General features: G+C 37.5%; 1 protein-coding gene across 4 annotated transcripts in view; it reads right to left on the bottom strand.

The window, feature by feature from the left end:
* LOC135690028 (nuclear receptor coactivator 7) overlaps positions 1-11,731 on the bottom strand; it is a 34,962-nt gene extending 23,231 nt beyond the window's left edge. Inside the window, exons 1-3 of one of the 4 annotated variants that reach the window (XM_065207450.2) lie at positions 11,572-11,731; positions 10,527-10,624; positions 8,975-9,082 (exon numbers count right to left, since the gene is read on the bottom strand). In XM_065207450.2, coding sequence (XP_065063522.2) covers positions 8,975-9,082; positions 10,527-10,610 — 192 coding nt within the window. In that variant the 5' untranslated portion in view covers positions 10,611-10,624; positions 11,572-11,731. Of the gene's footprint in view, positions 1-1,582; positions 2,524-2,585; positions 2,657-3,751; positions 8,951-8,974; positions 9,083-10,526; positions 10,625-11,571 lie in introns of those variants that run through there. The other 3 variants (XM_065207453.2, XM_065207451.2, XM_065207452.2) reach the window with 3 other exon arrangements.
* Between the last annotated feature and the right edge of the window lie 2,277 nt (positions 11,732-14,008).

Here is a 14,008-nt window from a genome sequence, read left to right as displayed (position 1 = left end):
GCTACTAATGAACTATGTATAAAATAACATGCACATTGTCCTTTTCATATTCCATGTGGGGATCCTTTAGGTGAAAATTGTAATTTAAATCTTTGGTATGCCCTTATTTGAAAAAGACCTCTTCCAGCCAAATTACAATGGCTGGAGTGTTTTGATCAAGACCAACTCCTCTGCATAAGGGAACTTGTAAATATGTTTTTAAGTATTTCAAAAACAGATTATTCAAAACCAGTGAGACAATAAGATAAGAAAGAGATATGTTTTGGTGGACAAACTGAAAGCTACGACAGAACTTGAAGTCTTCAAACTAATAGTTATACACTTGATGCTTTAAAAGTAAGGCCTAACAACCAAAATTCGCAACAATAATACCTAAATTTATGTTTAGATTCTTACTCAAATAAAATCAAAATAAATTGCAAGGGTTAAAGGGATCAAACACCTTTTATTTTCTCTTATAATGAGATGACTCTTAATAAGAAATATTGCTCTAGAAATAAAGTATTTTTTCTCTGAATAACATTTAAAACCCTTCGCCTAAAGGGTTAGTGTTTGATTATTGTCATAGCCCGAATCACTTTCATTAATTTAGTTGCAAAGAGCATACACATTCGTACTTTCAAATACCAGAATTCGAGAAAAAACATTTCGCATCTAGTAAGTGACAGACCAAACTGTGCACAGTTAGAACAAGATTCTGGAAAAATATGGTTCAAATTCATACCAAAGACATTAACTCAATTCAACTCAACTTATGGTAGCTATCACCCATAAGTTGGGCTTTGTTGACAAATGTCACGACGACAGTTGCTTAAAGAGCCGTATATTAGGGAGGCGGAGAGGGCCTCGAAATGTGAAAAAACGTAACGTCCAGGATTATCTATCCACTTAAGTTAACTTATTTGCAAGGCTGCTAACACATTGATTTTTCATTTTCTCATAATCTGTTTCCACTTGATTCGCTCTGGTCGCGCGACTTGGCGAAATCGAATCAACAAGTCAGCGAATCGGCGAACGCGATCAGTCGCCCAGTAGTTCAACTGATTTCAACTACTCAGCGAACGGTCGCGCATTCGCAGCGAATAAGGAAGTTCAAATTTGCGAATGCCCTAATGTACATTCGCTCAGTCGCGCGACCAGAGCGAATAAAGTGGAAACTTGCCTTAAAATGATGTCCAGTGACAGCTGATTCTTGACCTTGGGTGTAGTGGCCTGGGAGAACCCCTAGTCTGTTGTCTGAGCCCCGTTCTAAGCAATTAAATAATTTTGGGTTAAAAATGATGCATAAAGCTTAGAACTGCATTGGCAATAATAAATGACTGCCTAAAAGCACAGTCAATCAGATAATTAAATCTAATTTAATGAGCATCCCTAAAAGTAAAACCAAATTTTTCGCTATTTAAAGGATGAAAAATTCTCAGCCTTAAAAGGTCGTTGAGTACCACCACATCATGTCATTTTTGGGTGCTCAAAAAGAAAGTGAAGCTACTAAAATTTCTGCCACGATGTAGACAAATAGAGTACATCTTATCACATGTGATTTCAATGCCATAAGATAAGACAATAAACAACTAGGCCTTACCACCACCTTCGAAATTGATCCACAGCAAGATGAAAATGACGCCGCCATGTCTAAATTTATCTACAAGACGGCAATTTAGGCAAAATAAAATAGGCCATATGTCGAGAGTTGCTCTAGCTGATCATGGTGCCCGCTGACCACGTGAGAGGTTCTATTCTTTATCAGAACATAAAACTTTGTACCGTTATCCAAGTTGGAGACGCAATGACTCGTGATTGTTTCTATTTTCTCTTCTTCTAACAACACACTTGTACACCAAATATCAATTGTAGGGTTTGAAACAATTAAAACAATTTTATGAGGCTACAAATCAAGACATTAGCCCGCGTAACTTGATCAAGCGATGAACACCGCACGGGTGGCGGGATTTATGATTTTTCAGGTGAAAACAATGTGGTTATACGGCTTTCTAGAGGACACATTGATGCGCCTGCTCTTGGCGGGAAGAACTGTGCAGAGAAGAGGAGCAGAAAAGAGGGATGTAGCAGTAAGAGGAAGTAGCAAAAGACTCGCCCTTGAGATCTGGTGGTGTCGGTTAGAAAAAGCAGGATAGGTCAGTCGAGGATAGCCATGATGAAATTTTCAAAACAATACGTCGCAACGCCATTTGTTGCTTCTTCGGGGCCAAGATAAGCAACTTGAACGAGTTAAGGGGGGTAATGAATGGCTATTGAAAGAGAGAACAAGCCAACCAAGTGGCATGGAAATGAGGCTGGAAGTAATTTTTTTATCCAAGGGCATAAATGCTCCAATAGCGGATAGAGAGGGATCATTGGGAATATGAGAAGAACCAAAGATGATTGGGGTGCAACCTCTTCCTAGTGAAGTTGGTTTTGACTTCAGGTCTTGTGAAATGAAAAGTTTTAAAGTGACTTTACTCAATGTAAACGAAATTTTGGAGACCACAAGAAACATTAAAATTTAATAAAATTCTTTAGTATCGGAGTTTCTTGCTTTTCAAGAAGCAGTGAGATGATAAACAAGTGGTGTCTCAAGAAAATACCTTTCTGGAGGTTTTCAACAACGTCACTTTTGTACTTCAAAATTCACAGCTGTTTCTATTTGCAGAAAAATCTACGATTAAGAGAATACTCAGAATTAAACTAAGTGTAAAAAATTTGAGCCCCTAGCTGATCTTGAGAAAAAAGAACGCCCTTGGGCATGTCTTTCAGAAAATGATGAACAAATTACAGGAAACACCAGAACCCCTAACAGCTCTAGCAGCTGTGGAAAAGTTTGATGAGATCAAAGGTAATGATGTTATGAGGGGAGCCGACGACGATTAATGATGATGATAATGATAATGGTGATCAGGACGGCGATTACAAATAAGGTGTACGCTTCAAAATAAGTGATATTTATAAGCGAAATAGCATCTTCCAAAAGCATAGGAGCCCAGGGCACGAGGGGCATTGTGTCTCGGCACAAGGGGAACTGTGTATCGGCGCAGGGGGCATTGTGTCTTGGCACAAGGGGAACTGTGTCTCGGCGCAAGGGGAACTGTGTCTCGGCGCAGGGGGCATTGTGTCTCGGCACAAGGGGAACTGTGTCTCGGCGCAAGGGGAACTGTGTCTCGGCGCAGGGGGCATTGTGTCTCGGCACAAGGGGAACTGTGTCTCGGCGCAGGGGGCATTATGTCTCGGCACAAGGGGGAACTGTGTCTCGGCGCAAGGGGAACTGTGTCTCGGCGCAGGGGGCATTGTGTCTCGGCACAAGGGGAACTGTGTCCGGCGCAAGGGGAACTGTGTCCGGCGCAAGGGGAACTGTGTCTCCCTCTAGATTTTGCGAGTGCTTTCCATGAAGAGTGAGTCCCCCTTTTTGCGTCGAACTTTTACTGTCACAGTGTTTATCTGCCAGAATCCAACGGTAAAAGGTTGGCATGATAAGTGCTCTTCCAAAAGCGCCCTCTCAAGTTATATAAGGGCCTATCAGGCTTGCTACATCCCGGTTTTCCTCTATGTGTGGTGAAACACCACTAGGTTGAAGTGACCATTATTCAGTCACGTGGGACATCGTTTAAAGAAAAGAATTAAAGGGATAATCCTAGGGAACATATGTCGGGGATACAAATCATATCCCACTTTCTAGCCGTTTTGGTTTAGCGAGGTAGATGGTGTATAACTGTAAATAAAACACTGGTAAGATAGAAAGAAAAAGCTTATGTTTTACCTTCATACAACTTGACATAAAATTCCACGATCGGTGATACCTAGCAACAATCGCCAATGTTGCGTCATAGTCACTAGATTCCATATCAACAGTGAATTTACTAGCATAGCTTCCGTACCAAGGTCCCGATCAAACAATTAGGCCAACGACTGTTGTGATACACATAAGAAGCCCTGAGCATCGATGATCAGCCAACAACCCGCTACTAAACTAGGGGGCTTTAAAACAAGTTTCAACGGCGCCTACTCCAATGTCTTCTTGAACCCGGAATCATTGTTCTTGTGCACGAAACTTCTGAAGATCAAAGGTCGGTTTTCACTTTGCTTCAAGATCCAACTTAGAAAATAAATTTGAAACAGGAGCTGGAAAAAAATTAGAGAGAAAAAAAGGGAAGGGTTCTTTGTTTAAGCTTTGCTCATGAATTGTTAATATGAATTTGGAGATTGGAAAAAAAACAATTAAGAACCAGTTATGATCTTATGGCTCTGAAAAAGCCTTCCCACGTGATTCACAGCATGATAGCGACACAAATGAGTGGAAAATTGGGAGTATCAAGAGTGGAGGAACGTTGCATAACATTAAGATGTTCATTAGAACGTAACTTATGATTACCGAGTGTCCAACACCAAGTATGTAAATGGACACATATTTCTGATAACTCGAGAAGCTGCCTAAGTAGAAAGGAAGGCGGCATGAATGGATAAGAGCTACGTTGCAAAATTAAGAAAGTCAATGCATAGAAGTCTACTAGATTGGAAAAGTCATGCTTCCATGCAATAGGATCCCCTGCTACAGCCTCATTTTGAACATAGCCTCATTTTGCTGAAACAGGCCTCGCTAAAGTGTGCAAGCGGCGCTCGCAGGCAAACCATGCCGATCAAATTACGTCTGCAGGCACATCTGAAAAAGCGGTCTTAGATAGACTTGTTCAACGTTTTCAATTGTTTAAGAATTTAGAGAAATAATTCAGCTACAAGTTTCACAATGTTGATATTAAGCTTTATCGCTTTGTGAAAGTGATTTATGTAGCAAAAAGAGAATAATACATTTTCCTAATACTAAAAACAAGATGTCCAAATATCTTGATATGATTATTGATTCTGTTTGCGTTGATGCAGCAAGTTATCGATTGAATCGGTCATCGATTGAAAGCTTCTGTGTAAAAAAATTCATGACAAGCTACCAATCAGGATTTAGCGTACAAGAGATGAAAATTGTGATGGTTGTTAATGGTTAAGATATAAAAAAAAGCTGAAAGTATCCTTAATTATAGTATCAAACAATATCAAGCGATAAAATCGACTGCCATTTCGTTCGTTGCTCGAATAAAATTGAGGACACAATCGCTGCAAATTTTCCCATTTTGTCAGTAGCTAAAATTTGTTTAAACTCTATAACGTTATTTTTGTTGATAAAACCATAGTCATTCTGAAGTAACTTTCTGTTAATGGTCTTCGCGTAATTAAACCTTACTTATGTCTCTTATTTCAAACAATTCTATATCCTACGCAGTACATATGATCCAAAGTTTTTCTGCTACTCACAAAAAGCATAGTTTTTTTGCTACATACACAATAGCTATTAGTTATGTTCCGGCAACACTGTAAGGATAAAAACATTTATGGAATAAAAACTGCCCAAGTTGATTCTCGTTGTCATTCATAAAAACCATCGTTCATGTAATATTCGCACGTTCATGTAATATAATATGCTGGGCAACACAGCTCTATTTTTCCGTGATATCCTCTCACTGATATACAAACTACAGCACGTAGTTAAATTATCAGGTGTCCGCTTGGTGCCTGTAAAGAATACCTTGTATCCTTGCAATTTGATCTTGTGGCTTAACACTGTTGGCAAATAGACGGTCTTCGCAAACCAGATCAGCACAGCCTTTTGTCAGGCCAGTCGAATCCAATAACAGCCCAATCGGGTTTGCAAAGCTTTTAATAAAATCGAGCGGTATTATAGGCAGTTTTTTAAAAGCCGGCGTCATGTGTTTAGCAATTTTAGATTTTAACAAAAATTACAGAATCAGATGAAATTAGAGCAGTAAATATTATTATATGGTGTATGTACTTATGATAATTTTCGCTCTAAGAGGCTAAAGATCAACAGATGTATTGAGACAATAGACCCAGGCTAGCTGTTTTTCTTCCAAAGAGTATGAATGAAACCGTAAAAAAATTTAAGCAAATAATTTCGAATGGCTGAAATTTAGATTCCTGTTCTCCAGCATCCGTCTCATATTCTGACCGAACATCCAATGTGAAACGGGTCCTAGTAGCTATCAGTAATTAATAGTATTTGTAGGTGTCTGTAATTGCTTCATTTAGCTGTTACCTGTTATATGTTTTTTTATGTTAATGGCCACAGGGTAGTCATTGTCTTTTGCTCCCTGTGGTCCCGTCCCTGTAGTGTTGTACACTTTGTAAAGAAATTAGGAAATAGGATGTAGACGTAAGCATCTATTGTAAAAAAAATTATATGATAAAAAAAAATTTAGATGGTGTAGTGGAAAACACTGTTGTTTCTCACAACAGTGAGCAGACACGTACCGTTTCGAGCCACTGCTCAGACCTCACAATAGAAGGTTTAAGAAAGTGGAAACCAGGTTAGGGGCCAGGAAGCCTAAGGGATCTGGAAATCAAAAAAGTTAATACAATATAATCACAGAAGCGCAAACTGAGTAGTGAAATACACAATAGTTTCGGAAACTTTCAAAATTTATTAATTCTGAGTCCATTTAACTCCAAATATTTTGTTAGGGTTACAAATCACAACTGTCAGAACATCACCAACGTTGTCTTAAAGCTTCAGAAAGTTTGATTGAGTTGACTCGGCTCAAACGCGACTGCACGAGCGACGCTAATAGCAGACAATCTAAACGATGACGGAACTTCGACAGAAACAACGGAGCATGTTACAAAGGGGTGGTGTGTTAAGTGTTTTCAGTACGCTTATGGCCCAGAGTAAAATGGTTCGGTGAATAGTTGTAAATGATTTCCTTCACTACAGTCCCTGACTTTAAAAGATTTATGCACCAACATTTGAAAGGAGCTCAACTAAAGGCTTATTTTATAACATTGTAAGAGATATCAGTTTAGAATATGTTAGTAAGTGCTAACATTTTTTTAGAGCATTGAACCGAGTTCCTGCATTAAAAAGGCTTAGAAGAAGCAATGCGTCATCCACTGACCAGCAACACCAGATACCATATATTATGCAGGATGGAAGAAACAGTATGGTGTTTTTATTCGAGTAGCATGCAACGAAAGACAGAATGCTACATAGCAAACGGAGTAGAGCCAACAATTCAAAGTATGTTTCCCCATAGATAGAACAGAAGCTTTAAAACAATGAAAAAACTCATTCAGCAAAAACATCCAGGGTTGAAAGCAGAGCTACTGTTCCAACATAAATTTAGGCAATTTTCAGTATCATTTCATATCCATCACAGAAGCAACACGGATGACAGCAAAACAGGCTTCTGTTTAAGGTAAACTGATAAACAATGTAAATATCATGTCGACATGAAGTAAACAATATATGAATTTAAAAGTAAGAACATCATTAGCAGAGTGTGTACACTATGACCTTAGTGCTACAATTAATGATGCAATGGCTACATCTTATAGCTGGGACAGGTAACTTATGACTGACCAGCTAACAGAAACATGGACCTTTACGATTGTTTTAGAAAAGCTTGCTGAAAATTTTAAAAAATAAAAAAGGTCAGTAAATAAAGATTAAAGTGTAAATATCTTTAAACAGCTTTAGGTATTGCATGCAAGAAGGTTTATCACAGCTTTCAAAATAATTTTTCCTTATCTTTCTCCCTATTGACACTTTGGTTGATAAGATGTGATGCAGGCTTCTCCAGGAAAAAGAACAACGCAGGCTTTAAAAAGCCCTTGCCAGTTTGGCTGCGTGGGCTATTTAGCCCTTGCATAACTGTTGTTAATGTTTTATATTTGAGTATTTACAAAGGCAAAATACATTACCTTGCCAACTCTTTGAACACTATTCACCTAAAGAAGGCAACCAGGAACATAACTTTTTTTGGAATATAGCAAAGTTCTGTTAGATTTTGCCAGTCAAATGTGGTGTTTTTGGGAATGCCTAGTTATATATGTTGTGACTTGAAAAGAACGTTTCGGACTTTCATTTTTCGTTGCATTAATCACACTATATGTTGTTCTTTTTGTGCAAACACATTTCCTATTCCATTGAAAGTTTTAGCAGATAATACAATAGTTTTTTAACATGTGAGAAACATCTAGATGTGTAAGACCTCTTTCTCTTTATTTACTAACACCTTAATATTCAGTGGTAAGTAGTACAAACATTGGGAAGCTAAACTGCGTGGATTAAATGAGAACATTGGTTTGAAAAACTGCACGGGCTGAAAAAAGCCCTCGTAAATTCATGGGCTATAGCCCGCATCTTTGAGAAAGGCCTGATGTGATGATACTTTAGCAATAAGGCCTGCTTTCATGTTGGTCCAGCAGACCTAACCTCATGCACCCTACAAGATCTGAAGCATTACAAACTTGGTCCCCAGATGTAAGTGTCTGTCGGTCTCTGTAATATAGTAATGCCACAGCATTTGAAATGATTTTTTTGTTGAATATTAAATATGATAATAAACAGATCTTTCTATAACCAAGAAAGGCTTGCTTTGACTGCATACAATGGCAGCACTCATTTTACATGACTTTTTTACATTGGAATGTTCTCAATTGTGATTCTAAGGTTCAGGCTTAAGCTGATCATCAACAGGACCAGCTGAACATTCAGTTGCCAGATGATCGTATTAAGTAAGTATGAAATTGTGATCTGCAACTTGAACTGTACTGCTCTACACATCAAAGTACATGAAGCTCTGCCTCAATGGCATCAAATCCCAAACAGCAGACCAATAACATGGCTTCATAAAATTATATCATACCCTATAGCATAATGTTTTAAGAAATATTTCATAATATTTCAACTCGCTGTGAGTTATTAAGAGGCTTGAATGCTGCTTTGATTGTGGTTTGCTATATTTATAGTTCAATTTTATTTCCATCAAAATTTATGATAATCTAAACAAAATAAATAGAAAAATAAAAAAGCCCCAACTGAAATTCAATGCATATGAGAAAAGGACTCAAACATTCCAACCACTTATGTCTAGTAGATTGTCACGAGAATCAATTTTGTCTAAAATTCACAACCAACCTGGCCAGGATAGAGAAGTCTCGTTGAAAGGCGATTCATTCTTGCCAGTTTACTTGTTGTTGTGTTGAATTTCAATGCTATACTGGCCAATGTGTCACTCCCTTTTACCTATTGATGAAAAAAGTCAAATGTTTTATATGACTAATAAAAAGCTCCTGTGAAATAAGAATTATTTCCACATGGTAGTAATTGGACCCATGGAAAGTAGCAATCATGAAAAGTACTTAAATACCATAAGTGTGTTTTGCTTTATGAGATAAAAATTGTGTTAGATGGTACACTTGCAAATTTGGAAAGTGACTGCAGGTGGCAATTAAAAACTCATAACGAAAGTGTGTGCCTTTTGCCTTGTGAATAGCCATTGTTATCATTGGTATAATGTCCTGACTAATGCACTTAAGCGCAGAGAATAAATTGTTCATTTATAAATCTTTGGTTAAATGCTGAAAGCTGAAAAATTTTGCCTTCATCTATAGGTCTTATCAAGCCCAATTTTCAGTCCCCGAAAAGCATTTATTACAGAAAGCAGTTTTTTATTCAAAAAGCTTTTAGCTGCCTTTGTTGTATTATCATTTTTCATTAACAAAACCATGAACTCTTTGAACAAGTTAAAAGAAATGGAAAGGATCAAAAGTTGTGTTTTTAACATACAAAATTCTAAATTAATGTCACCAGTGTCCTCTTTGAAATTTACTGTATCAACCTAAGTCCTTTAACATACTTAGGATATTTATTTAAACCAGATCCAAAAAAAGAGTTCTCTAATTAAGTCAAATATTTGCATTCTCAAAATAAAAATAAATGTCATGCTAAGTTTGAATATTCTCAAACCATATCAAAACAACAACATAGCAAGCTCAGCATCACCTTGTTATGGTTAGTGTTATCTGGAAAACATTTTGAAATTGTTGTTGGCAACCAAAATGTTTCAATGGGGAAATTTCTAGAGATTGCCCCAAGATGATTTTGTTTTAAAAATTTCCACCCTGGCAGGTTTTTTATTTCAATACAAATGGAAAACAATATGCCTTCTGATTTCTATGATATTGAGCAAAATGGCTCACTAATCTGATGATACTAGCCTGTGTCACGATTATCATTAAAATCTTGACCACTTTTTTTAAAGGCACTATATCTTGAAGATTCAGGCCGCCACCTACATTATTATTGGGTCAAATTCTATAGTTTCAAATCAGACCATATATCAAGTATAGAGGAACAGAGCAACAAAATAGCCACTATAGCAGACAAGGAAACCAAGGAGAAGGCCAGTCAATCCTTACATGAAATCAAATGCCAATATTGCAAGAAGGAGCCAAGGACACAATAAATAACTTTCTAGCCATCATTATACTAATGCATTGTAACAAAAGAGTGCATTTTTATTATTTGCTCCACTGACATACAGGGAATGTGTCACATGACTTTGGGTAAATCAATGACAGATAATGTCTATAAATAGAATAAATTGGGTTTTAACAAATTGAGCATATCAGTAAAACATTAATCACTGGGAGTGGCCTCCTTGAGAAAGAAAATCAAACAGACATACCGAATACTCCATCATTTCAGGAGTCTCTGGAGTGTTTGTGTTTCCAACCTTACTGTTTTTCATTTCAACTTCTCTTGCTGACATGTTTAAAGTCTTCTCTGTAGTGAGACAGAAAAAGCATAAATTAAGTTGCAAACAAATATATGAACATTTCAGGTTCTTTAGGGAATAACTGGAGATCTTTTTTTGTAGTGTGTAGTTTGCAATGGGAGTAGTATAAACAGCTTTTGAATCCTTTTTAAATTGATACAAATGACAAAATGAGTAGAGTAAAAAAGGAATATCAATTTTGGAGCTACCGTAAAGACTAACCCATCAACACGTGTTGAGTTTAAAAATTCAACCCAGGGCGTTAATGCAGTTTCGCACCTCTTGGACACTGATCCTCACCCAAACCCTATCCTTATGTATCCAGAAGCTGAGAGAGCAAACGACGTCCACACATACAAACCTTTGCTTAAACGGAACCCAACACCTAACTTTTCAGTCCTTGGTTCAGCCTTACTCGAGTCACTGTCACGAGGTTGTAACTTATCCTCTATTTTTTGGTGGATGAAAAAGTTATGGCTTTTTCTATAGGATGTAACTGCTTTTGTTGGATAGATTACGATTAAAGATACAATACTATCATAAAATATTGTTTGGCGTTGTTTGGTAGTCCAAAAAAACACGCCTCCAGGTCAATCGCTTACATTAGTTAAAGCCAACACAATATTAAGAACGATTAAGTACATTGGGCATTGATGATAGCAGCTTCTCTTTAGGCCGGGGAGAAGGGGATATCTTTTCTTGGAAGGCGCACGGTTAGGGCACTGGGTGTTATCAAAAATAAGCAGGGAAGATAAATGCAACTTAAAAGTTAATACTGCAATGTTAATTTCTAAGGCCCAATTTTATGCAGAAAGAGTCGTGTTGTAAGAAATAAGAAATAATGCTTGCAAGTTAAACTGTGGGAGAGAAAGTGAGTCTGCAGTAGCTTCAAACAGGCCACCTTACAGCTTTGAGATTTCCTGTCATATAGGAAATGAAGGGGAAAGCATCTCACCTGTGCATTTAACGTCCTTGTTACAGAGATAAAGTCAGCTGGAAAGAGCGGTGCCTATCATTAATTCATGTTCTTGGATCGAGTTACAAGTGTACTTTGATACAGCCTAACCAGATGGCCTTCCTCCAGTTTGTTTTGAAACAGGATGGTAATTCTCAAGTCGACGCTGCGAGCATGGCTAGGTGCCATCGCAGTGGCACCTAGCCACCCCCCTGGGAGGATTTGGGGAGACAAAGTATTCTTGCATTCACCAAAGCCAAATTTCAAAGGTTTATCTTGCCCAGGGCTTTCACTCAGATACCCTTTCACGACGCCCCTTAAAAAGAAGTTTCAGCCTCAGTGGCGGAAATTGCTGGGGTGTGGGGGTAACTGCCCCCAAGTTTTGCCAAATTGTCGGTTTTGTCGGTAAAATTATGTCATTTGTCGGCAAATTTGCTTGCTTTTGTGGGCATTGCCCCCCCCCTCCACTTGAAAAATCTGAATAAAAAGGGGAATAAATCTTTCATACATGTATTTGCATATTATCTTGATGTCACCATAATGATGTCACGTTGTACATTTTTGCTTTGCATATTTATTGTAAGTAGAGGTGGCCAAAGTTAAGCGGCAAGTACACAACGTGCATTATACTCGACAAATGTTCAGATTAATTACACCTTACCAAAGAAATTAATATAAATCGAAAATATAATGTACATGACTGAAAGGAATTATCGAATTTTCAGTCTCTCTCTCTTTCAAAGCAATTTTCAGTCTCTGTCTCTTTCAAATTAAATTTTTAGTCTCTGTTTACTTCAAAGCGAATTTTCAGTCTCTATCTGAGAGGGCTTTGGGGGAAGGGGGTATCAAATACCGTGATTCTGCAAGAAAATTTCCCTTTAACCGTAATTCCGCAAGATTTTTTTGATTTTACCTTAATTCCGAGCTTTCAAATTGAAAATTACCGAACAAAAACAGTTTGGGTTTTACCTAACTTCGTTTAAGTTTCGAGTAATTTCTTGGGAAATCTTCAAGATTCAAGCATGTAACATATGCTCATATATCACCGAAAGTTTATAATATATCCAAAACTCGTCCGCCTACAAAATATGACGCTTGTGCAGGACCCTTTTTCGTCAATCTTTCTAACAAACATATTCAGCTGGACTTTGTTAAGACTGGACAGAAGAAAGTTTGAACATTTCTCTCAGAGAATAAAGCGCTTTCTCTGTTCTGTTCTAGTCGTTGATACTATTTGTAGAAGAAGAGATCCTGCTTACCTGGCAGCTTTCTCGACCAAATGAGAACTCGTTTGATAAAAATTATTAATAGGAGGAGAGGTCCAAGAAAAGATCCCTGTGGAACACCAAAATGCAATTCCATTCCATTCTTGACCTAACACCATTGGTCGAAGCAAACTTTCGGCTCCAGGAACTAAAGAAGGAACTAAAACGACCCAAATTTATTTCCATTTTTAAACTAAAAAATAAATTTTTAGTTCCTTCTTTATGCTTTTAAAACCCAATAGCAGAAAGTCAAAAAGTGCTGTTCTGTTATGCTGATGGCTTTATGTAAAACAGAAGCAGTTAGCAGCAGCACCAGCATGAATAACAAAAGGGGTTAGGGCTCAGATCCAAGCAAATCCTATAGAACTAAGTTCTAAGCAGGGCATTCCTTCACAGACATATATAAGTAAGACACTACAACCTTTCTGTATTACGAAAGCCCAACACGGATGTATTTTGACAATATTGTACTGTTTTCCATAGTATAAATTAGAAAAATGTGTCCTATTCTTACACAGTAGGTATGTCAAATTAATATGCCATTGACCAAAATAGGGGACCCCTCCTACTTGTCCCCACCTGAAGTCGAGTTTACTTTTAATAAATGACATGATGTAAATGACATATGGGCAAAACGATAAATGGTTCGCTGTCTCCAGCGAATCTGCATTTTAGATTGTAAGAAAAACGAAGAGGAAAAAAGTGATAATGAAAAATCTAAAATTAAATCATACACATTTGCAGTTGCAACTTCAGTATTTTTCAACCAGTGGTAACACGATTCAAAGTGGAGAGAATAAAGAAATTTAAGATTTATCAGGAAAAAAGTCACGAAGGCTATGGATACAACAAGGATACAACAAGGAACCACCACTAGCATTTCACCCATATTTTTAATTAAACTGCTACATTGTTTAATTCAGAGTTGGCCAATACCGTACCCCGGGCAATAAATTCACTAAGTACTTTTCACCGCCGATTTTTTCATTACCGAAATACCGCCCAATTTGAGGACGATTACCGAATTACCGAGAGAGAAAAAGGCAAATACCGTAATACCGTCAACCCTAAAGACCCCCTCTATCTATTTGAAGGCGAATTCTTTAGTCTTATTATACTTAAAGTCATGTTTCCAAGTTCTATCTCTATAAAATTAAGCAAGACAAAATTGA

This window comes from Rhopilema esculentum, chromosome 5, assembly GCF_057945365.1.
Source record: "Rhopilema esculentum isolate cy_ngs chromosome 5, ASM5794536v1, whole genome shotgun sequence".
NCBI classification, from domain to species: Eukaryota; Metazoa; Cnidaria; class Scyphozoa; order Rhizostomeae; family Rhizostomatidae; genus Rhopilema; species Rhopilema esculentum.
This window is presented reverse-complemented; position numbering and strand designations above follow the sequence as displayed.